The sequence below is a fragment of the Falco cherrug genome, chromosome 2 (assembly GCF_023634085.1).
Source record: "Falco cherrug isolate bFalChe1 chromosome 2, bFalChe1.pri, whole genome shotgun sequence".
Lineage (NCBI taxonomy): Eukaryota > Metazoa > Chordata > Aves > Falconiformes > Falconidae > Falco > Falco cherrug.
Window position 1 is genome coordinate 119871918 of NC_073698.1, and position 24272 is coordinate 119896189.

Genomic DNA, 24272 nt, shown 5'->3' on the forward strand with positions numbered 1-24272 from the left:
GCTGTAATGTTACTCTGTAATATTATTTACTTCTGTAAACAATATAAAGCGTACATGAGCTAGCTAACCAAGAAAGCCATGAAGACTAAGTGACATCACCCAGAAAGCTATAAATAAATTTTATGTATTCTGATCCAGAATGGATTTACAGTTGCTTAACTTAAGATAAAAAAAGGTTAAATATCTTAGTATCAACGTTACTATGCAGACTACTCTTCATATGAGTGTGAAGTGTATCGGATGCTTTATATAAGACTATAACTTTTAAGAAAATGGGCTTTAGAAGGCACTCACTAGCAGAGACATTCAGGGAGGTCACAGTCCTTTCTAGCTGATTTTCTGCAATGCAAGTTAAAGTCACATTTTCCTCAGGAGCAATTACAATTTTACTGGAAAATTTCCCATTAACATATTTCGTCTCCTCTGTCTGAAAAGGTAAAAAATGAGTATTAGTCTCCTTGAAAAAGGCAAAGAACAATACATGCATCACCCATATTACGCACTGAAACTGCTCAGAGGGAAATAACTTTCAACCAATATTTCAGGTTTCCAAACAATAGCAATAGAAATAATGCATTATTTTATTAAATGGTCATTTGAAAGAAAACACTTCGGCCAAGGCATCCAGTTACAGCTACGTTTTGTACAGTGCGCACTGTCAGACCACTGACAAAGAGGCATTTTTAAGAAAGTCACCCACATGCTGTATTTGCTTCTGTTTCTTTCTACTATTTCAAAAATATTCCAAGTGACCAAATTCTTAAAGAAAAAGCCAAAATCAAAACTCCTACGGTCTCATTTTTTTCCCATCTTGCTGTTTTTCATTTATGTCTTTGTAAGGAAAACAATCACTGGAAGTTTTCCACTTTCTAGCTTTTCCAAGCTGTTTCCACACTACGTGTTATTTTGCCAAACTGCTTGTATTTAGTACCTGCAGCACCTGCACTGCAAAAATAGTGATGTGAAGGTGTTCCTTACGTTTGCTGTACATCATTCTTAGATTAATACAATGCCTAGAGAAAATTATTTTCAATCATTTCTATAGCTTCAAGACAATTCCTGCGCTATAGCTTGGAGTAAATAAGACAAATTTTGACAGCTATACGTAATTTCTGTAGGCTTAAAGCAAAACCGAATGGAGTAACGAAATCTACAGGAGCACTGTGCATTGTACTTCCAGTCTCTGACTGTATGTATGTCTCATTTATTTTTCCTGCCAAGGCAAAACGTGGCAATGCCTTGCATGTGATTTGGTAATCAATATGAAAATACTGCAGTTTGTTTATTTTCCAGATATTTTTCCTGCTGCATATGGGTACTCCTCATTTCTCCCCCAGGATGACTGCATTATGCTACTGTTGCCAGTGAGAAACTACAGGTATAACCATACAAAAACAACTATAAAAATTAGGATGAAAACTGCAAAGCCCATAAGGAACTGCATTGTCTGTATTTTCTGTCTTGTACTTGCCACATTTCATTACATTTCACCCAGTTAATGCCTACATCAAGTACCCATTTGCTTTCTAATGCAGGTTCTATAGTTAAATCATTATTTGTAAATTCTTTATGCAATGGGAAAATCACCATATTACCCAGATAAGATGACTAAGTGCCTTAGCTTAAAAATGCGTATTTCATTTGTAAACTTTGCTTTTTCCTTCCAGCTTTGGCTTGTAGCCAGCGGGTGTTCTGTGCCTTCCCCTGCTCTATTCAAAAGACCTTTATCATCAGAAATCATCCATGTGAGTACTATGTAGCATCAGCTACCACTTAACCTTCGCTTAGGTAAATGAAAAGGCTTAGTTTCTTCAGTCTCACTACCTGGAAAACGTTTCTTGATTTTAAATTGTACCTCCTATGCACTATCTTTTGGTGAATAAAGGAGTAAGATAGATACTTGCTTTATTTATGATGCTTCCAGTGCCGGTAACTGTCCATTGCACTGCTGGTTTGGGGAAACCTTCCACATGGCAGATAATTGTTTTAGACATTTTATTTGTGTTGGTTTTCTTTGTCATTTTGATTTGAGGTTTTCCTACAAGAACAATATTAGTGTTAACCATTTTGTTTGAAAAGGACAATTAATAATCATAGCTATCTGCTCCCTTACCTTCCACAATAAGTTTAAGTGTCTTTCTTTTCTTTAACCCTTCAACCTCCTGTAGAGTAGTTTCGCAGATGTAGTTTCCAGCATCTTGATACTGAAGGCTTGAAAATGATGGACTTGTTTGCATTCTGGTATTGTCCTGATAAAGTAAGGAGTTAACGCCTGTGAATCCTAACTCAGAATACATTAACTGCTAAATTACAAACATGACTGCTATCAACAGAATTTTTCATGTGCTTGGGTAGATTAAAGCCTAATTCTTAAAGTGTTCCCTCCTTAGTAACTACATTGGAGTAGCTGACTGCAATGTAACGGCGTGAGAAGTGGGAACTACCAGAGATTTATAAAAGCCACCTCTCTACTTCTCGAACAACGTCACTGGCAGATCAAGGACATGGATGGGAGCAGTTATTAGTTCTGAGCTTTTATAGTAGGCTGGCCAAAACCCCTGATGGTACAAACTGCTTGAGACACAACCTGTTCTCTAGGACACGCTTTTGAGATCAACATATGCTACTGAATGCCCATCAGGTATCGCTATTTTTCATTAATTGAAATCTACCATCTGTGATAGCTACCTTCGCCACCAGCCACTGAACACCGATTGCTAATACCTGATCGCTCAGCCTGCCTTGCCCTTTTATTATGTTTATGGGACCCAAGACCAAGCTTGCCTCTGAGAAAACATCTCAGGGATCCGAATTCCTCCAAAGCGGCTTTCCTTCTCAGAGGGACCTGATTCCCAAAGGGCCTGGTACAGACCTTTTCAAAAGTTTTATTTGTGTTACACTAGGCATTACTTCTCTCCCTTTGAACAACTGAGTCGGTAATTACAGTAACTGATTTTCAGTCATCAGCTGGAGTCAGTAGCTCTCATTTTAGCCATGTGCTAAATGCGTTTTAACAATATTCTGTAAAAAGCCCATCGAAGGACTTCATCCCTTCCTAAGCAGTGAGGCAGCAGCAGTAATAAGCAGAGGCGAACACTCAGATGAAGTGTGAAGTAGATGAATTACCAACCTTTATCCAAAACACAGTTGCATTTCTACTAGAAGAAATCGTGCACGATACAGGCAGGGCCTCTCCGATCTGTTTTGTGACTTCTCCACTAGGAGTAAGCTGCAAATCCAAATCTGGGATAGAAAGAACATTTGTCAAAAGTTAATCTCAGAAAGCCTGGCCCATTTCAAAGGCTTACCGAGGAAAGAAAATGTGACTAATTGCACTCATTAAATTCAAGATACCATTTCTTCATTAAAATGTAAGTCGATTTCACAAGTAAGGGAGAAGAGAGAATTATTCTACAACAGGCACTGCAGAACATCAACGTTTTTGCTGTAATTCTAGGCTAAAAGGAAAAGCACAAACTCACAAACCACGAAGCAAACGGGTAATTTTTTTTTCACCTTGTATTGCGGAAAGAAGGATAGAGGAGGTACAAGAAGCCGCAGGAGAACTTCATGTAGCACCATGTGCATCTTGGTGCATCTTGCAGGGGGAAGCACAGGCTGCTACGGTGGCAGCTCGCTACGGGCCAGGCAGAACTGTATCTGCAGGGGAGGGCTTGTGCGGGGGGGCAGATTAACCTGAAATCCATGTGTGGAGAAGCAGACAGGAGGACAAGGGGTAACTCCTAGAATCTGATAAACCAAGTTGATGTTTAACCCCAGCATCTAAAGAGGATAAGGACAGTCAAATACAGGGTGTGTATTATATATATTAAATAAATCATATATATCTCTCAAATAAATAAATAAATAAATAAATAAATAAAATTTTATATATAGATATAGATATCTCAATTACAGGCATGATACTGACTGAAGGGGTGAGAAGTCTGAATTGTAGGGTTGGAGGGGCCACACATGAGGCCCTTTGATTTATTTTTTTCATTTGTAACTTCAAAAGCCATTTTTGTGTAACTCGGAGTCCAGGCTTTGCCTGACCTGTTTTGGCTCCAGGGGAATTGCAGTCCGCGATGGCTGCGTTTGACACCAGGCAGGGTGACAGCCGCTAACAGAAAGATCAGGAAACACTGCTCTAGATTTTGTAACTATATAGATTTGGCAGGCTACTGATTTCTTTTTTTTTTAAAAAAAAAAAAAAAAAGAAGAAAAAAAGATCCCACACTAAGAAAGAAGCAGTTTGCCAAGTTAAACCTCTCTTTTGCTTCCCCTCTGAGCGCCTTGCTTGTACGCCAAGTTGCCTGGTCGAATGCCTACCCCAGATGCACCCACGCACACGCTTTCAAACAGCAAGTGCACATCATTTTATCACAAATATAGTACTTGCTCGGAAAGTACTGTAAAACATCCTTTCAGCTTTTTAGCAGTGTTTAAAAAAAGCTTGAGGCAAAGCCACAGTCAGTAGAGGACAGGGCAAAGTGTGAGTCTTCCTTAACAAAACAGGGAACTCGGCTCCCGGCTGCATTCAGTGGTTGCCCTGGGAACACCGTTGTACTTAAAGGCAGAACCCAGGGAGCTACTGGGGTCCATCCTGTACTGTTAGCCTGCACTATTATCTGTGGTACAAGCCTAATGCCTCGTCCCAGAGCTCACACGGACTGTAATTTCATCTCTGCATGCGTAAAGCAAAGTTCTTACCAAAGAGATAAAATGGCATTTTGTTTCTGTATGCCTACAGGGATTTCTTCCCCTGCCTCCCCAAAGTCGAAAATGCAACCAAACTAACAAGGTTCCCCAGATTTTACCATTGCTTAAAAAAAAAGAAAGAAAAACAAAAAGAAAAACGAAAAAGAAAAAAACAAAAACAAAACAAAAAAAAGAAATAGAAGACTCAACCAGTGAGCATTTGTATCATGCTGGTTTTGGCTGGGGTAGAATTAATGTTTTTTCACAGTAGCTGGTACAGGGCTATGTTTTAGATTTGTGCTGGAAACAGTGTGGGTAAGTCAGGGATGTTTTCATAACTGCTGATCAGAGCCTGCACGGAGCCTCTTCTGCCTTTCCTCCCCAGCAGCGAGCCGGCCGGGGGGCACAAGGGGCTGGGGGGCACGGCCGGGACAGCTGCCCCCCGCTGCCCAAGGGGATATCCCAGACCATGTAACACCACGCTCCGCACATAAAGCTGGGCAAGCAGGAGGGGGGACACGCTGGGAGCGATGGCGTTTGCCTTCCCCAGCCCCGTCCCGCGTGCTGAGCCCTGCTGCCCTGGGGGGGCTGAGCCCCTGCCTGCCGTGGCAGGGGGAAGGGATTCCTCGGGTGGCTCTGCTTGGGCACGCCGCTTTGGCTTTGCCCGTTGAACTGTCCTTATCCCAGCCCACGAGTTTTCGCATTTACCCTTCCCTTTCTCTCCCCATCCCACCCAGGGCAAGAGAGCGGCTGGGGGGGCTGAGCCGCCGGCTGTTATACAGATTCAGATGGTGTATGGGATGTTTCTTCTTGCTCTGTTACTCTAGAGCACAATACTACCAAGGCAGAGAGGTGGCTGAAGAAGAAGCTAAGATTTTATTTTATTTTTTTCCTCAGGGTGACCTTCCTTTATCATCTACTTAAAATTGTTGTTCTCTGAAGCAAGATTGCACCTCAGACCCCAGAAATCACCAAAGACCCTACAGGAGGGATTTCTCTCACATACGCCCCAGGAAGCAGAAACTCATTAAATTTTTGGCCTTCATCTCGGTCAAGACTGACACTGAGCCCAGAGCGATGCTCCAGCCCAGCCTGCCTCCAGGGCAGCACGCCTGTGCCCCCCTCCCCTTGCCGTGGTGTCACTGAGGCTGATCCCTCTCACACTGCGGTCCGGGTTGTTATAGAAGTTCAGGAATATTTACAGTATGCGAGATGAACTGCACAGCTCAGAGCAGTATTTGCAAGGTGATTTATAAAGCAAGTACCAAATTAAGCTACTGCTTAACATGGCATCCCCTCTAGGAACTTTACATAGAGCAATTTGATTGGGATTCATATTCTGCCAGTTTATCTGTAGTGTCCACAAAGAAATGCGATGTAGCTACTTTTACCTCTTGACTTATACGCTCCGTTAGTAAATAATTTCTTCTTGGTACAGAAGTATAAGGAGAAAATATTTCCTGCATACGGAAAACTGTCAGAATTAATTTTCCTTGCCATTGAAAGAAAAATTTTGTTGCAAGAATTTCCCACACATTTCCTGTTTGGCTTTGAAATGATCTTCATAAACAAACTTTTCATCAGGCACCATTTTCAATATGTGCTAGCTCTTCATGTGGTCTCACTTGAAGCCTTGCATTGATTTCAGTGCTGTCTTTGCATACCAAGTAGCACAGGGAAGAGACAAAGAGCGCGTTCTGCATGTATTACCACATCATGTAAGAAAGGTATGGAATTAATGTGGGGAAGACTTGAGCAAAGGTTTCCATTTTGAAACCCTATTGCACATACAAGGACAGGCTCTCAGCATTTCAAGGAGGCCTCCAATGGAATACTGGGCTACAACTGGGAGAACTATGCACAGCACCTGCCTGTAGTCTGAACTGCCTAAAGATACTGGCAGAAAATCAGAAACTTCTCCTGGTATAATGAGAATAGATTATTTTTTCTATGCAACATTCAAAAGGTGATTTTCCCCGTATTTGCAATGAGGCTGTAGCACAAGGAAAGGCTACAAAAAAAACCCCTAAATACATAAAATGCTAAACTTCTAAAACCTTTAATTCACTCGAAGGTTTGCAAACCTATCTCCCCAGAAAACACGTTTTAGCAGAAAAGAAAGCATCACCAAGAGGAAGTCCCACAGCCCTACTCCACGCTGGGTTTTACGTGCGGAAATAATTTTAGCAAGGGACAAAGGAAAGGGGACGTGGGCTGAACCAGCCGCCTGCTCCTTCCTAGCTGAGGGAAGCAGCGCCCGTCCTCCACTGCCAGTCGCTCTCCTTGCCTCGCTCAGGGTGTGCTTCTCCAGCAGTTTAAGCGCTTGTAAACAAGGTTTTGCTCCTGCTCGCTCGCTTTTCCTTCCTGGCCCTGATCCTTGCTAATCTGGTCCTCGGCCAGCTCACTCAAGGAACAGTGCTGGCAGAAAATTAACAACCTAGTGTAAAAAACCCCCAAAGCCACGACACAAATCGTGTTGGGTCTCTCCTGCTGTCGAGGGGCAGATCACGCCTGCCGTGAGCACTCGGTTCTGCCGCTTCCAGCCGGGACCCTGCGCACGGAGCTGGAGCTGGAGCTGCCCTGAGGGGCCAGGGCTCCGCTTCTCCCTGGTGCCCGGCGGGGAACGGGGCACCTCTCTCCTTCCCCCTCAACTTGCTTTACAAATCATTTCCCTAAACATTATGGGTAACTTGGATGCTTTAAAGTCAACTTCCAGCTCTCTGAGACTCTCATAATTTACATTCATCTCAAAAAAAAAAAAAAAAAAAGAGCTTGGTCTTGAGCCAGAGTACTTTGTTGCAAATATATTTAAGGGCTATAATGTGTGCTATAATGTGCTAATGAATTTTCATACCAGCAAGAAGCTTTCCCTACCTAGACACTGAAAGGAACCAGTGTAATTATAATGCTCAATAAAATCTGTTTGGGAAAAAAAAGCACTACAGTCGAAGTGTAAATTAAATAGTTTCTCAAATTTAAACTAAAATTATTATATTGCCTGTTTCTTGTTGTGTTTTTGTGGTTGTTTGTTTTGGTTTGGTTTTTTTTTTTTTTTAATGAAAATAATAAAAAGCCAAAAGCTAAAGTTCCAAGACTAGATGTCAAGAAGCGAAAAGCCCGGACTCAGAATGAAGGCTTCTTCAGTGTAACAGCATAGACAGGAATGTTCATCCGTATGTGAAAAGGTAAGCAATAAAAATAAGAGGGAGGTAAAAATAGGATTTGATAGGCATCAATAAATATTTGAAGGACAAAAAACATCATGGAGGCATAATAAAAACCCAAAAATATAAAGCACACGAGAAGGAGAAAGCACTAAAAATTACTGAGTTATGCTGGAAAATTAATATAAAGTTAGCAATTGAGAGATGAAAGCGGACATTATAAAGCATCTGTGAGTTTTATAACTTTTTGAGAGGAGTCCTCACAAGAAAACACATTACAGAAATGCTTTAGCCCAGCATAAGGCAAGGCATCGAAGTAGCTAAAAAGCCAGGGCATGGCCCGGGCATTTCAGAACTGCTCCCAGCCACCGCGCCTCACTCGGGCAAAGGCTTTATCGCAGACGGAGGTGGGGTGTAAGAGAAACAAACCAAAGCAACGTGAACCCCAAGGGAAGCAAAGCAGCAAGGTACTAGATTGTACCTATGAGTTCTGAGTAGGTGCACCAGCCGCCAACCCTGGAAAGCCTTCTGTCAAGAAAACACATGCTTCTCTTGTGTAGTAAAGCTCTTCTCACATGCAGACAAAATAGCAAAGAAAGGAAAACTGGTTGTTATATATAACTTGGAGCTGAGGAAGCCATTCTTTAGAGTAACTATTTATGGAAGTACAAGAGACACGCAATCCACTTGGAGCAAAATAAAAGGGTCAGTTATACCACAGCATTCTACCAGCAAGCTACCTTTGATACTGGGCAGCTAGTGGCAGCAGCACAGAGCTCTCTTCAGATCTTACATACCCTAATCTTGGCAAAGAGAAGGGACGGGCAGGAAAACAGCAAATGAACTTATTAAATGAAAATTATTCATTAAATGCGATAGTGTAATTATTCGTGTACAGGTATATTCTGCATGCATTGTACCCTTTCCAAGAAAAAAAAATATTATCAAAACCAAGCATTCAAACACGAAGTCTCTTTTCATGTGCGGTATAACTCCTGTGCAAGCCTTTAAATTTCATTATCCATCATGTCCCTCTGAATGTGTAAACTCTTAAGGGTATTTATGCTACTCGGAAGACTAGGGACCATCGGTGCTTTTAGGGGAAAGCTGATCCCACTGGCCTGAGTCCCCTTTCGCAGCCTGCGGTGGTACAGCGAAGTCCGAAAGAGTTTCTGCTCTTGTCTTCTCACATAAAGACGTTAAAAGCAACCACTGAAAAGCAGCCATTGCTTCAATGGTTCAACCAATTAAATGGCTGATTTTAAAGTGTTGCTGATAAAAGTGTGAGTAAATACTCCTGGTATCCAGCTAAAGCCACTTTACTGCACTCTGCAGCTCTCGTGATTCTGGGTGAAGTTAAAAGGAGCAACCCCTCTGATGTGGACATAAGGAATCCCTAAGGCTCTTCCCTAGGCTCCGTACACATCAACCTTGCTGAGATAAGATGAAAGGATATTAGACTAATGTGAATTTGACTGTGAAGAATGACCTTCAGTGATAGCACTGTTGGCCAGCTTGCGTGTTTGAATATGTTCTAAGGCACAGCTGGAGGAGAATAATTTGCCACATACGTTCACGAGTGAAACGTAAAATACCAGTTTTCACTGTATGCAACAGTGCAATAATATTGTATACTGTACAAAGGTTGCATAAAGTGAATCTTTATCTAAGCCAGTGAATTGAGAAAGTTAAAGTTTTCAAACAGAAATACATTAGAAAAACCAAAAATGACCCGACAGTGCTTCAAACCAACCCCACCGCCCCGTTCTGCCATAGGTTGACTGGACTGATCTGCCCAAGTGAGGCAGAGAGGGACCACCCCAGAGCGTCCAAGCCAGGCTTATACCTTAACCAGCAGTGCAAAATGCAGTGACTCACAGTGCACGGTGATGGTGGTCGAGTCCATCATGCTTTTGTCAGTCAGAGAGCACTTGTATTCCCCTGTCGCATTTCGCCTCACATCTGTCATTACATAGGTATCTGAGCTTCTTATACCTTCTGTTTCTCCCTGGGGATGGAAAACAAAACATTTATTGTATACGGGCCTGCTGAAAACATGAGTTTTTGATGAGACTGTTTTTTTAAAAAATTATTATAAGGATGGTAAAATACTCCAAAATAGGTATAGACACAGCATCGCCTAAGTGTAATTACCTATTAATAGCACTAAGATTTATTTTCTGCATAACACCATAGTTTTAAAACCACCTACAATTACTCCTTTAACTGAATGACTCACTTGTTTGAAGCAGATATTAAAAATCAAAATTTGAAAGTTTAGCAGAAAAAGGGAGAAAACAAAAGACTGAAACAGTCTACGAATAAGAGTGTTGCAGCAAAACAATCTTGTTTCTGAATCTGCATCTGGAACGATGCATTCCGTTTAGGAACAACCATGACATGACGTGTGCTGCATTACACACCTCTGAACAGCACCAGCAAACCTTGCTCTGTCCACAGCATGGTATGGAGCCTGTTAGGGTATAGGCTATCTTATACACAGTTATCCATGGAAACTGGTGTGTTGAATTAGCCACCCAGCATTGCTTTCTGGCTGCCCAGTTCCCCAGTTTCCCTGGGGTTACAACCAACTCACTTAGATCAGCTTTGAAGCAAGCACAGAAGGAAACCCTAACTGGTATCTCTGAATCCAGCAAGAGATTGATGATACCCACGAGCCTTGCAAAGAAATCACTAATTCCAGCACTCCTTGAGAGAAAGGACCAGTATCAGGAAGCAGGGAGACTGGAGATAAGACAAACCCAGGTGTTTAGCTGGCTCGCTGTGATAGGGGAGCGGGGACAGACACCACAGACTTTTTCCCTGGCATCTAGTGCGTTCCTAGGATGACTCGCTGAATCTAAATGGCTGTTCCGAGATAAGAGGACTTCAGCTCCCACTTTCTCTGGCTGCTTCTTCAGCAATTGAGACATGCCAGGAGCCACCCAAAGCAGATGAGGATTACGTTCAAAGGGCAACATGCAGTTTTTGAAATAACTGAAAGCATGCCACTGCTTTTGGCCTCTCTCAAGATCAGCTCTGCTCACGACTGCAGCAGGAACAAAAAAAATGGGATGTGACATAGAAGAGACAAGCAGGACTGGGAATCTTGGACTATAAAACCACATCTGTCTGTGGATTTGACCAATACTAAGATTAATGGTACCCAAGACTTTATTTTTCTCAATCTGCATCCTATGCGTTTGACAGATTTGTTCTACGCTTTCTCCTGTGCTGTCACACTTGTTCTTTTTTGTGTTGTTATGCCATTAAACAATTAATTAACTAAAGAAAAGAAATTGCACAAAATGTTTCATCTGTGAAGTCAAGAAAATGGCTGCATTAATTTCCTGTACTTTCACTGCTAGATCTTTGACTGTTATGACAACATATGAGATGGTTTTATTCAAGACACTAAACTGGTTTAGTCAAAACTGCTTCCTATCAAAATATCTGATGACGGGAAATGAAACCTGGCAATTTTTAGTAGGTCCTAACCCCAGAAAACTTGAGGTGGGGTGGGGGAAAGAAGAGTTTCTTTCTCAAAACATTTTGCCAGCTCAGGTGAGGCGCCCTCGGAGTCTGACATGATGGCTGATGTCTGCCCTCAGGTTTAGTCGCATCGAATCGCTTCCTTCATCTGTTACAAAATCACGGCTACACTGACATGTAGCAATGTCTGCGGGAAGGGATGATACAGAATATTTCACCGTGCAGTGACAGCAAGGCAGGCCTTACCGGAATGTAGAACAGGAACTCCTGCGGAGGAGGGTTGCCGTTCCCCAAGCACTTCAGAGTGATGTTATCACCTTCTTTAATGGTACTGCTTTGTGGCAGCACTTGAATGGTCACCTTCTCTGTTGGATCTGTGAAAATAACGTATATGTTCAATAGCTTCTGCCAAAACCCCACACAGTAACACTATGCATATGTATGCATGGCTGAAGAGTATGTGATGTTATCATCAAGCAGGTGAAGGTATTTGCATGCACAGATCTTTTAATAAAAGAACTGAAGTTAATCACACTTTCTACATTTTTTTCAATGAAGTGCAAAGAATCCATATGGTATAAAATTCATTCTTCTTCACCAAAATACCTGTAGCTGAAACAGCAATGAGTACAACCACGTCACGTGCTTAAAAAAACCCAACCTGATCAGTATGAAGAGTTTCATGGTGCGATTTCATTATGACGGATTAACTTGTCCTCTGCAAAGCTCACTGTTTGGAGGACTGCAGCAATCAGAAAAATAACTGAAGCTGTCAACGCTTCGCATTAGTACTAGATAATAGCCGCCTTGCATTAAAAAGAAAGAAATACGAACTAAGCGACTACATTCAGCCTATTCTATATGCTGATCACTACAGGCTTTCAGAAAGATGTATTTGGTGAACATAATGGGACCCTTAACATAGTCAACAGAACTGTAAATGTAACATACTTCTGTCATGTTCAGTGAAGTTGAACTATAACTTATATTTTACTTTGGTGATTTTTTTTAAGGTGAAGACAGAGTGTACTTTAATAGATGCTATTCTTTCTAAGTAGAAGCCTAAATATAATTTTTCAAAAACAAAGTGAAATGAACAAAATTAAAGGAAATAATATGGGCAGATAACTCTCACTGTTTTAATTTCAATGAATAAATAAAATTCCATCAAAGATGCCAGTCTTGCATTAAGACACAGTACAGTGCACCTTATTAGACACTAAAAAAATCTACACGGCAGAGAAACCCTTGCCCGACAGTTGATTTTGTGTGTTTAGCGAAGCGTGTGCTCTACAGCCCTTCCAGCCCTCAAGGCATTCATCATCTCTGTCTTCTGCGACAAGATTTCTCAATCACAGGAGCTGCGTTCTGCTGTGGCCTCTCGGTGCCTGAGAGCCCTATCACAGCACCTCGCTCCTCCTTGTTGGAGGAGGGGTACTGGGCTTCAACAAGCCCCCTCCTCCCTCCTCAGATGCACCAGCCTCGGCTCCCTCCCACCTCCGAACAGCTCCCATCTCCGTAGCTTCAGAGCTGAAGCACAACTTTGCTGGCCTAGGAAATGGAAGCCCAGCATCGCTGCTGGTGTGGGATGCCACAGATGCGATGAAGCAGCTGGCCAGGAAGCACACGCATGCCTCTTGGCTGCTGCTGCGCCACAAAAAAAAACATTTTCAGGGGCTTTGTGGAGAGCGAGCCTACTGCAGAAACCCATCTCTACTTCTCTTGAGTTTATGTGAAGATGACCAAATGCAAAAAAGTTATCATAAAGGATGTCTAGATATACCCTGGCATTGCTTAGGCTTTGTCTCAAGACTGAAGAGGGATGAATTATAATGAGGAAGCCTTTAGGACTTTCATTTGGAACAGGTTTTTACCACAGAGATGAACAGAACTGGATTAAAAATGGACACAGTTAAACAAGAATGACGCTCCTGCAAACCCCCAGTCTCATGTCGGAATACCTTACCCTTTTATCTACTGCAATCAACCAGAAGCAAATTTTTAGTATCATTCTCTAAACTGGGGAGGGGGGCGGGAAATAAAATCCACAGCAGTAAATAGCAAAAGACTAATTACATTGTTCTCCAAGGTGAAGAGGTCACCCTTCTGAGGAAGACATGACCTGATGACAGGAAGACACAGCATTCAGTGCAAGGCTGCGCGCTGCTCGGCGTGCAGAATGCGCTCCCCTGCCATCGCCAATACGGGGAGCAGCACAGAGAAGGTGTATCTTCCCTCTCAGGGGCACACATCCCTGGCTTGGCCCATCCTACCTTCAGTCAGCCTGAGATTCTGTTTTCTGCAAGAGTAAAATCCTGGCAGCCAGCACCAAAAGGCTGCTACTCAGTAAACCTGCTATCCCAGACCCAGCCATGACTGCGTCGTTTCAAGGAAAACACCACTGCTGGAAGAAGCATGAGTACAAACTGGTTTTGACTCTAACCTGTTACGAAAAGAAGTTTATCCATGACGAGACAGAGACTTCACAACAGGGCGCAACTGGGAATTCTGCCTCACAGACATGACCTGGGATCGCTGATCCATGCTGAGCAGAACCCGGCATAACAGGTTCTAAATAACTTAGATATCTGAGATCTACCTAACTGCCCAGCTCCAAGCATCCTCCTGTCTTACTCCTGCTACTCTTTGTAGTTTGCTTGCTACAGCTGCAACGCAGAGCTGGTAACTACCGCTAGCTGAGCTAGAGTTATCCAATTCCAACTAGCATCCAGCTCTTCTCACACTAGGTTACAGCAGCTGGCTGCTTCCACAACGTCAGCTAGCTGTTAAACACCTCGGTACTACAGACTGCACCAACCCAGAGCTGACCCCCACCAAACAGTCAAACTGAATAGGTGTATCTTCAAAAAATACCTTGTGCAGGCATAGTTTTAAACATGCTCTCCCCATTTCTTTAAGACAAATGGGTAAGTTGCAAAGAATGAACAGCAGGTCTTCTTTATGATTTTTTTTCTACTTGCTTCACAGATACAAAACACAATAGTTTTGACAGACAACCTGAAAAAAAAGGCGGAAAAACTTCCATTTCTTAGAGTTAGAGTCTGGTGGGTTTTTTTCATCTCCATTATATTTGACTCATTAAAAAATCACATTTATTAAGAAAGAAACTAATTAGGACCACTCAACTAAATTAAAAGCCAAAACCAAATCAGACATGTTGTTATCATCAACTAACATCAATCACAAAATTCATCTGTCGAAGCTCTGGACGTCTGCTAATAAAGAGTTTCACAAATTCATTTGGAGAGGCATTTGAGCAGAGTAAGGAATTGAAGTTACTGCAAATGAAAATACTCAGAAGGGAAATTGGGTTAGCCCGTACTCGACAGGCGAAGTTCACACTGGAGGACTCTTCAGCACTGAGGGTGTGCCTGTCCCCCGGCGCTGCCAGAGCAGCAGCACAAGGATACTGCCTGTCTCTGGAGGAAGAACAGTCTTAATTAAGTTGTTACTAGACCAGGCTTAAAAGAACCAGTCTAGCAATCATTAAGTCTTTAACACGGAGCGCACATGCTATCTGGTGCGATTCTGCAGTGCTGTGCAACCTTCTTCTTCCCTCGCATTGGGCAGTCCACGACCGCAGGTGCACGAAGTACGTGCATCACAGAAATCTGCAAGAGCCACATCCTCAGCAGGTGAAGTAGCCGAATGCGTGAAATGAGGACAGCAAAGCATCTCTCAGCAAGTGATAGCAAAAAATGCTTTCTGGTCATTACACTTCTTCCCTGTGAACATCTGCCATACACAGCAGGAGTTATTCATGGCCATGGGGCTCCACAGATGACAGAAAAAAGAAAAGAAACGCAACAGTGATATTTGGTACCCAACTTTAAACTAAAAAAAAAAATAAAAAAATCTCTAGCTTTAAAGTCCACAGGCTTGAAATCTGTATGTTATTTCCAAGGATAATGGCTGCTGTTCCAAAGGTTTTCTTCCCCATTAGGAGTGACAGTTGTCATTCTGGAGAAACAGCTAGTGAAAAGAAGACCTTCATTTACTCCAGCTTCTCCAGGTGAAACCAAGGAGCAGCTGCTCCAAGGTTTGATTTCATCTGACCAAGGTCAAAACCGATCCCCTGTTCTGCAGCCCAACAAACATTACCTGTGAAGAAGCAAGCAACCACCTAGGTAGAGCATACCCTGCCACTGCAAGCCAGGGGATTTAATTTTCAAGCCCATGGGGCACATGTGCTAGCTGGAGAAATCCATTGCCTTAGCAATCTTTTTTGTTTTCAGCTGGATCACAGAGCTGTCACACCATGTCTATTAAAACCCTATTAGATGCCCAACTGTATACTTAGAGCCTATCACTCCCAAAACAGAGGCTTTTCTGTTGTAAGCTGAGGTAATACCTGAAGTGTGCAGAACGAGAACATGGGGCTGGCCATATTGCCTATCTCCTCTGCATTCCACTGTGACCTTCTGCCTCCTACAGTCCTTCACAAGCATCATTTGACAAGACTGAAATGCTTCTTCCCCCCTTTCTCCCTGCTACCACCCCCTTTCCCTGCCCCCTGCCTGTTGTGGCCACTCAAAGGAGAATTACGATTTTCACATTTTCACATGGGTCAATAGCACAGTAAGGAAGTTCCTTTAAGGCTTAGGCCAGTTGGAAGGAATTATTTACAGAAACACTCTGCTTAAAAGTCTACCAATACTCCAATGATACATTTTAAATGTAAAAATCTGCACCTTACAGCTGTAGAGAAGGTGCTGTGCTCTGCGCAAGGCAGCCTGCCGGCATTAGCTGTTTGGTGCTGACTTGGGAAAAATGAAAAACATTTGATTCTACTGAAACCTGCGTTGTGTGTTCATTGCATATTTCAGGGGGCACAGGAAGTCAACTCGGTCAACCACTCTAACTTCTGTTCGAGTTCTGAAAAGCCCCTTGCACTGCAACTTTTTGTGGTTACCCCCCTTCCCCTTGCCAATGTAATCTCAACATTCAGTGTTTGACTGTTAGAAAGAAAGAAATCGCAGGTAAATCTGAAGATTCAAATTTAAAATTACACAGACAACGTACTCTGACCATCTTGCTGCAAATGAGCTCTGAAGAAACCAGCTTGGCAGCCAAGCAGCAATGTCTCTGTAATTTTTTAAACTGTCTCCGATTTTGGTCTGTGTGTCCCCGTCCCCCGCCCCCCCCCCCCCCCCCCGCCCTGCGGCAGACCTCCTACAGCAATAGATGCTTTTTAATAACTTACAGTGAACGTCAAAGACAACTGGTTCAGACTGTATTGTCTTCTGGCCTGACGGTCCGTAATACGTCACAATGCAAGAAAACTTGGCATTTGCATCTTCCTTTGTGGGCATGTACTGAAGAGATGATGTCATGGTGAAGAGCCCAGTTGCTTTGTCCACAATCTTTTGCAAATTTATGACCACAACTGAAAAGGAAATACTGGTTCAGCGTCACACAGGCAGAATTTGCAACCTTTTTCCAACATTTTGTTGCCTGCTCTGCATTTGTTATCAGGCTGCAAACACGCAAGCAACATGACAAATTACCCAAGAGACTGCACAAACAGTTTTCCTTTAGTATTGCCACGGACATATACCAGCAACGTTTTAGCAACAACATACCCCTAACATACTGTACATTTTAAATCAACTCAAAACAAAAAACTAATTGCAAACTAGTGTTTTTTTAAATACAAATCGCAGCTTAATTTGTAAGACAGAAAGAAGGCCTCAAAGACGCTGGCAAAAAAAATTTGTAGGATTGTATTTATGACTTAACTTTGTAAGCATTCTCTGGTTTATAGACGGTAAAATACTGTGGTCTGATCAGCCTGTCAAAATGAAAGGTGAAAGGGAGGGAAAAACACAGTTCTTAAATATCCTGGAGAAAATATACCTGTATAAGGAGATGATGAATACATGATCCACAACACAATACCGGACAGGTACGAAACCGAGACAGCTAATACACGAGCAGAAGCTGGAAATCAGATACAGGTTTCCACTAGCTACACAGACTCGAGAAGAGCTTTGCACTAGCACCACCAAAGGCACCCCTCCTCCCCATGATGCGGTTGTAAAGCTGGAACTGAAAGAGGTGATACGGCATAGCTTGGGTGCTCCTCAAAGCCCCAAACTTTCCTTCCAGTTTCATCTTTCCACGTGAGTAGTTTCCTCAATGGAACAACACCTCTGACCAAAGTAGAGCAGCCCCTCTGAACACAGCTCTTGGGGCATACCCCTGCCTGTGCCTGGCCACTACAGAAACGTACCTTCATCCACAGGCTGCAGAACTCTCCCATTTTTGTACCATGTAACATTGCCTTCGGGATAACTGTCCCTTGCAACGCACTCTCCGAGCTGCAAAACAGAAAGGAATTAGTTGCTCTTTTTCTCCACTATGTTTTAATATAATTCTATTTTCGCTTATGCTGCTTTGGGTAAAAATTGCCAGAAAGTTCAAATCCTTAACCCCAATTGTTTTTCTTTAATAGGACACATCCCACCAGCGAGGCTCAGGCATGCTTTGGAAGAGGGTTCAGTGGTGGCTCTAAGCCCAGGACGGCCGCTGTTTGCAGAGCCGGGCAGGGCTAACGCAGCAGCAGCAAGGGAGCTGCTGTGCTCAGCCTGGCCACGGACCACAGCCGCGCAGAGGCAGGTGGGCACGCAGCACACGCACCCCCCGAGCCTCAGCCCGCCGCCTCTCTGTCTTGGCTGTGAACTTCAGGCAACCATCAGGCACGTAACTCGGGAGGAGAATGCTGCTCTTACCATTTGTAGCTTCTCTGTTTCTAAGAAGTCTGCTTGATGTAAGATTTCTGGTTGAGAGGGTTGTTCTAAAACACAAACAGGATAAAAGTACTAGTGAAGGGAGCACAGACAGCTGTTTGAAAAGCAGAAAGTTACTACAAGATACATAGACCTTGAGGCTAAATGGTACCATCTGGCCTGGCATAGTCTTACCTACGCTTTGCCACTAAAAGAAGAAAAAGCGAGATACTTCTACCTCAATATTAGCAAATGGATTGAAAAGGAAAAGCCATCACCTTAAAATGTGTCATACCTCCTGTCATGAGTTCCATGAGTTCCATGCATTCTGACAATACGTATTTTAGCCAGGCAGACTAGTTCAGCAGCTGGGAGGAGAGAACCTGATCTGATCTATCTGATTTATGTGATACACATGCTGGAGGAGGAAGCAGTGGTACAGAAACTATAGCAACAAAAAAGCGGCCTTACTGTGGGTAGTACTGTGGCTGAGCTGCCACATATAAAGGAACAAAATCAACCTAATCATTCTTCTAATGTTTATTTTTCCTAACTGGGATTGTTACGTTTCAGAAATCCAGATGATAGAGATAAGTGTAATTACTTCAACTGATTCTGAGTTAGTTATGAGTCTCTTAAAAAAAAATATTTTTTTCTTCAGTGTCAGTATGTCTTCTTGTTTACCTTTATTATGGTAGATGGACCTCTTAGCTTGCCAAAGTGGAGGATCTATCAGTGTTTCCATCATAAAAGGCTACTTTCTAGAGACTATATAACTTGTCTGTTAAAATAGTTTGGCCTGAAGCCCGGAATGCAAATCTTCATCTCCAAAAGAGACAGTTTTCCCCACACTTTTAAAAGAAGAGCGGAAGAGTGTGTGGGGGGAATCAATGTTTATACAGCCAAAGAAGCCTCTCCACCCTAGCTATACTGCTTAAGTAAGTGTACTTTATACTTTTACAGACTGAAACATCCTTAACCATGCCAGCTTACAGGACCTTTTTCCCAAATCAAGCTCCCTATGAAATAATGTGCTGGGATGTCAGTAACCCCAGCCCAAAGCCAACTTCACGCTATCTGGCCAAGATCTCCGCACCCTGCTGAAGTTGCTAACGCACAGGTGCACCACGCCAGCTGCGGCAGGGGTGGCAAGCCTCCCGTTTCCAAAAGAATCCCTTTGCTCTGTGCGCATCTGCAGGTATGTGTATGTGTCGGGATATGTGCGAATGCACAGATATTCTTCGCTTGGAAGATTATGCCACGATGCAGCAACAACAGCTCAAAAGGGAAATGAAAGGCAACAAAAGCCATTCATTCGACATTTGCAAACAACTTTGCTTGTGGCAAAAATCAAAAAGAAACAAAAGAAATAGCCAAAGCTATACACCAAAACCATTGCAATTTCTTCAAAGGGCTAATAAAGGGTATTTGTTTTTTTAAAGATATGTGCATTTTTATTTGTCCTTTGTTAGTTTTAAAGGAAAAAGGGTAACCTATTTTCTCTAAGAACCTGTCCAGGGCAAATAATTTCATGTCAATTCAAGCAAATGTGGTTTTACAAGACCATTAACAGGCCTCTCTGGTTCAGATCTTTGGGTCGCATAAACAGGCACAGTTGGCTGCCTGTCACACTCACCCACTGATCGAAACCACAAACCACACCACCATCCTCCCCCCTCCTCTGCTTTGCTTCCTTTCCCTCCCTTCATCTCCCCCAGGACTGGTTTGAGAACACAGACCTTTCGGTGCTGGGGACCCCCTGCAGGGCTGTGACCAACGGGAGGACCCCCAGCTCCATGGTCCCTGTGTGGTTTTTTGCATGCTGTGGTGACGATGCCGCAGTTGGGAGCCCACCACCTGCTCTCCCAGAGCCGCTCTGAAGGGAACCGCCTGCTGCCAGACCCCCTGGCCACAGCAGGGGCTCCAAGGTAATTTACTACAAAAGACATATCTGGCATTTACTAGCTCTGCGAGAAGAAATTGTAAACTTGGCAGCAGTGGAGCTCACTTTGGTGGGTTTGCAGCTTCAGCACACTGCTTGTCTCTCAGCTTAAGGGCTTGCCAAAGTACTTTGCAACTCCATATAGGCCCTACAATACAGAGGAATAGAGCTCACTGCCTGCAAAAGCCAGGCATCGGTGTGGCTGGACCACAGCTCCTGTCCGCTGGGCTGCTCCACGCTGGAAACTAGCCATTGATTTTCAGCAAAAAGATGCTGACAGGATCCATCTGGAAAGCTGGTAGAGCTTGTTTGAGTGGTCCAGTGAGTGAGACTAGCAGGTGGTACCTGTGCAATGAGCCATTGCAGCTCGTTAGTTCTGAGTTAATCAGGTAGCACAGCTGAGGACATGGCAAGCTCCAGCGAAACAGAGCCTCCCTCACCACTTCGGGGATGCAGCTGAGTTTCAGGGGCGCAAGACTTTGGTTTATGAGGGTTCACACCTGCTGCAGCCCTGCTCTCTACCTGTGCTTCAACAAGTTAAATAAACTCCACAGGTTAAATAGACAAAGCTTGCAGGCTGCTCTGAACTCTTTTGTAATTAGAACAAGCAAAAAAAAACCCCAAGAAAACCCAAAAAGCAGGCTCAAGGAAGTTAAATGCGAAGAAATGTTCAGAGAACCCTACATAATGTTGTGAATTCAAAATGAAGAACTGCAAAGGTAACCTCTTCTTGCAGTGCTCAGCTGGCCTGTAAGGAGCAGCTGGGGGAGCTGGGGGTGCTCAGCCCAGGGAAAAGGGGGCTCAGGGGGGACCTTCTCGCTCCCTACAGCCGCCTGACAGGAGGTGGTGGCGAGGGGGGGTTGGTCTCTTCTACCACGTAAAGAAGCAACAAGACAAGAGGAACCAGCCTCAAGTTGCACCAGGGGAGGTTTATGTTGGATATTAGGAACGTCTTCACCGAAAGGGTGGCCAGGCACTGGCACAAGCTGCCCAGGGAGGTGGCGGAGTCACGTCCCCGCCATGCAGCCATGGCACTCAGGGACATGGTTCAGTGGTGGCCTTGGCAGTGCCGGGTTAACAGCTGGACTTGATGGTCTTAAAGGTCTTTTCCAATCAAAACAATTCTATGATATTGCATGTGTGGCATCCTCCATTCTTATCTTCCTCAGTAAACAGAAGCTTTCTCTATTAGTATTAATGCATAAAATAAAATATACAAGCTGTGCTCCACGGCTGAGTTAGCACTGTGTTAATATTTAGTACAGTACACAGTAATTCAAGCAGTTAGCATTTCATTTCACCATATACCACTGTCTCATCTACATATTTACTGCTGTGCAATAAGTAAACATGATAATTCTTTATCATTTCCTCCGAAGCACTGTGTTTACTATGCGTGCTCCCAGCACACTCCTCCCTGTTGTCACTAATTCGATTGTTCTTGCAGACAAATTGAAAGTGAAAAGAGGGAAAGGAATTACTGTTGACTCCTAATCTAGCTTCAAACTCATTTCTGCCACTGACAGACTCCTGCCGTGACACCACCGATGGCTCCCTGACACCTTCTCCCCGGGAAAAGCGTAGGGCTGCCCTTCCAAAGCGTGCAGCCGGGTTTTCCAAGCACAAATGTGGTCTCTGAAATGCCCAACCCTGCAGTCAGCACGTTCCCACCACAAAGGCTTACTTTGACTGCGTAAACCAGCATCTGAAGAGTGACAAAGGCCAAAAAAAAAAAAAAAAAAAAAAAAAAGACATATAAAACAATCAAGCTGAAGAAGACAGCCACTGCCGTCACCGGGCAGCATCAGTGCTAGCCAAGGGCTGAGGGCCACCTCTGCGAGGGGCTGCATCTCTGCTCGGAAGTGGCCAGGTTTGTCCACGTTTCCATCGCATCACCTCGAACGCCACTAAACTTTGCCGCGGATTGCTGTTCCTCCTGGTGGTTCAAGCAGGGGACAACATCAACATTTGGCTCTGGCAACTGGTTTGCCAGCCCCTCGCTGCCTCCCTCCCCGCTCATACTGCTGCATACTGGCTGCTCGGAGATGCTTTAAACCTCGCCTCGATCTAATCCTGCAGCCCGCACACAGTTAATGCTTCCCTCCTGCAGAAAAATTCGCTCGGAGAACAAATGGAAAATAATCAGTGCTAATTTTACATTTTTCATTTCCAAGGCCAAATGACATCACATAAGTGAGTCATTATCAAAGCCTAAAATTCTCTTTGAGCCAGCACTTATCATGAATAAACTGCAAGTGCAGGCAGTCCTGTTACACAAATGCCACCAGTAGATTACATTTTTGAAAGCCGCAGAAATTGCTAGTCTTAGTAATTTACTCAGCCAAACTTACTTTCTTGGCTTTAATCTTTCCCTTAAACAAAAGTTCCTGTAATTTACGATTCAGATGCTGATGAATGTTAACAGTAATAACAACTAGATTTACTTACTGAAGACTTTGACTATCGTTGGCTCTTCAGAAACATCATCTTCTGTAACTAGCATACACACAAATCTCTTTTCATCGCTGATCCGTGCGTTCCTGATGGATAATGTATAGTTTTCTGAGAGACTCAACCTGTCTTTGTAGTCTGGTACATCATCATACTGTACATTTTTTTTTGTTGATGATCTGAAGGCAATAAATACTGGAGATCCATTTGGCATTTCCTATAATAAAAGGATAAACACCTCTGTTTTGCATAAATATTCATTTACAAGTTCCTGAAGATCTGCAATTGGTACGAGCCCATAATTAAAACAAAATCTGAAAACTACATCAGATGGTGGGGTTTTTTCCTGATTAATTTCTGCTGCACAAACAAGAAATACAGTGTAATACGAGAGGTAGTTTAAGACTGCCGTGGCACATATTGAGAACATCATCAATAGAAATAATTTCAATCCTTTGGCTCAATCTCAGCATAGCACAAGACTTTCTCTGATGAAGGCTGGTAGTTCTGGCACCACATGCCTCTGTCTTTATGAAAAAGTATTTGAAACAGAAGCATCTGTGATCTAGGCTCAAAAGCCTCAGTTCCCTATTTTTTTCCCATCGTTTTACATATTCATATTGTTTGTCTGGGATATTCCGACTTCATTCCAAATGCAAGATTTAATCAGGCATAACTGCCTATTTCATTCTAAATTAGTTTTAAGATTCTTTTTCTCCCCTTTGTTTTTAAAGGACCCAAGAGTTTGTGGCATAGGAATATACATACAATCAAATATTGTTATTTATGCATGTCAGGATAATCTGCAAAATATTTTCTAGACAACCTCCTTATATTAATCAGTATGCAGGTGCCATCCTAAGAAGGAATACAAAGCTGATGGCCTCACACACACCTCCCGCAGCTAAAATTTGTATTTACGAGAGACAAAGTTATGGGTGGAGTTCTGTGGGACTTGGTTCCCCACTCCTTACACACACCCGCAGCAGGGACAGGCAGTGCTTGCCTTTGTTTAAAGTGAGGTGAAAGGCTGGCTCCACCTTCACCTTCAGTGTTGTGCTGGGGGCTGGAAGGGGGTTTCATTCCCTTTCATCCCCTGCACCTCGCAGCACTGATGCGAGCAGTGTTCCCAGCACAATACTGCAGCTTGACTGTGGAGCCCACAAAAAGCATGATGATGCTGTGACAAGAGATGAGTGGTGTTAGAGCTGGGCAGAGAGCAGGAGGCAACAGCTAACGTACAGTTTAAATTCCCTTATAGTATTTCTCCTTCTCGCACTTTTAACTCTTGGATTACTCTAGATGTCCGTCACACAGGAAAGAAAGCGTTGCCTTGGCTCGATACACAAGAAGTCGGATGTCAAGTGCAAACCAGCCCTTAACTCCGTAGGGTTATGCCTGCTCCTGCCATGGGGGGCAAGCCTCCCAGTACCCCTGGGCTCCCTGCCAGGAACCCCAACCACTACTCCCAAGGCAGCAGAGCAGACCATAGAGTGCCTCCTTCCAATAAAATAATCACCCAATGAAAAAAACCAACCCCTAAACCAACCCTCCTTCCCCCAGTACAAACAAGCATTGCTATGCTGGGGGCTCTCCTGGGAGAACGAGTATCACTTCTTGTGTAGGCTGTGTCAACAATTTCATACAACAGCAACTACACAGGGGGTTTTTTTGCATGTTAGCTTTTGTGTCCCTTTCCAGTTAGAAGAAGCTGTAACACCTCCATTTGCTGCTTGGTACTTGTCTGAGATGAGCAATCCAAATGAACGAGGA

At 43.4% G+C, this 24272-nt stretch overlaps 1 protein-coding gene across 4 annotated transcripts in view; it reads right to left on the reverse strand.

Annotated features, from left to right (window-relative positions):
- The window catches only part of ALCAM (activated leukocyte cell adhesion molecule), a 125146-nt gene that overhangs the window by 12132 nt on the left and 88742 nt on the right, over positions 1-24272 (reverse strand). For 2 of the 4 annotated variants that reach the window (XM_055702428.1, XM_055702426.1), the window contains exons 3-12: positions 22497-22716; positions 18110-18174; positions 17611-17698; positions 16582-16764; positions 11604-11731; positions 9744-9873; positions 3131-3243; positions 2114-2249; positions 1905-2038; positions 295-427 (exon numbers count right to left, since the gene is read on the reverse strand). In XM_055702428.1, the coding sequence (XP_055558403.1) occupies positions 295-427; positions 1905-2038; positions 2114-2249; positions 3131-3243; positions 9744-9873; positions 11604-11731; positions 16582-16764; positions 17611-17698; positions 18110-18174; positions 22497-22716 (1330 nt within the window). Of the gene's footprint in view, positions 1-294; positions 428-1900; positions 2039-2113; positions 2250-3130; positions 3244-9743; positions 9874-11603; positions 11732-16581; positions 16765-17610; positions 17699-18109; positions 18175-22496; positions 22717-24272 lie in introns of all 4 variants that reach the window. The other 2 variants (XM_055702425.1, XM_055702427.1) reach the window with 1 other exon arrangement.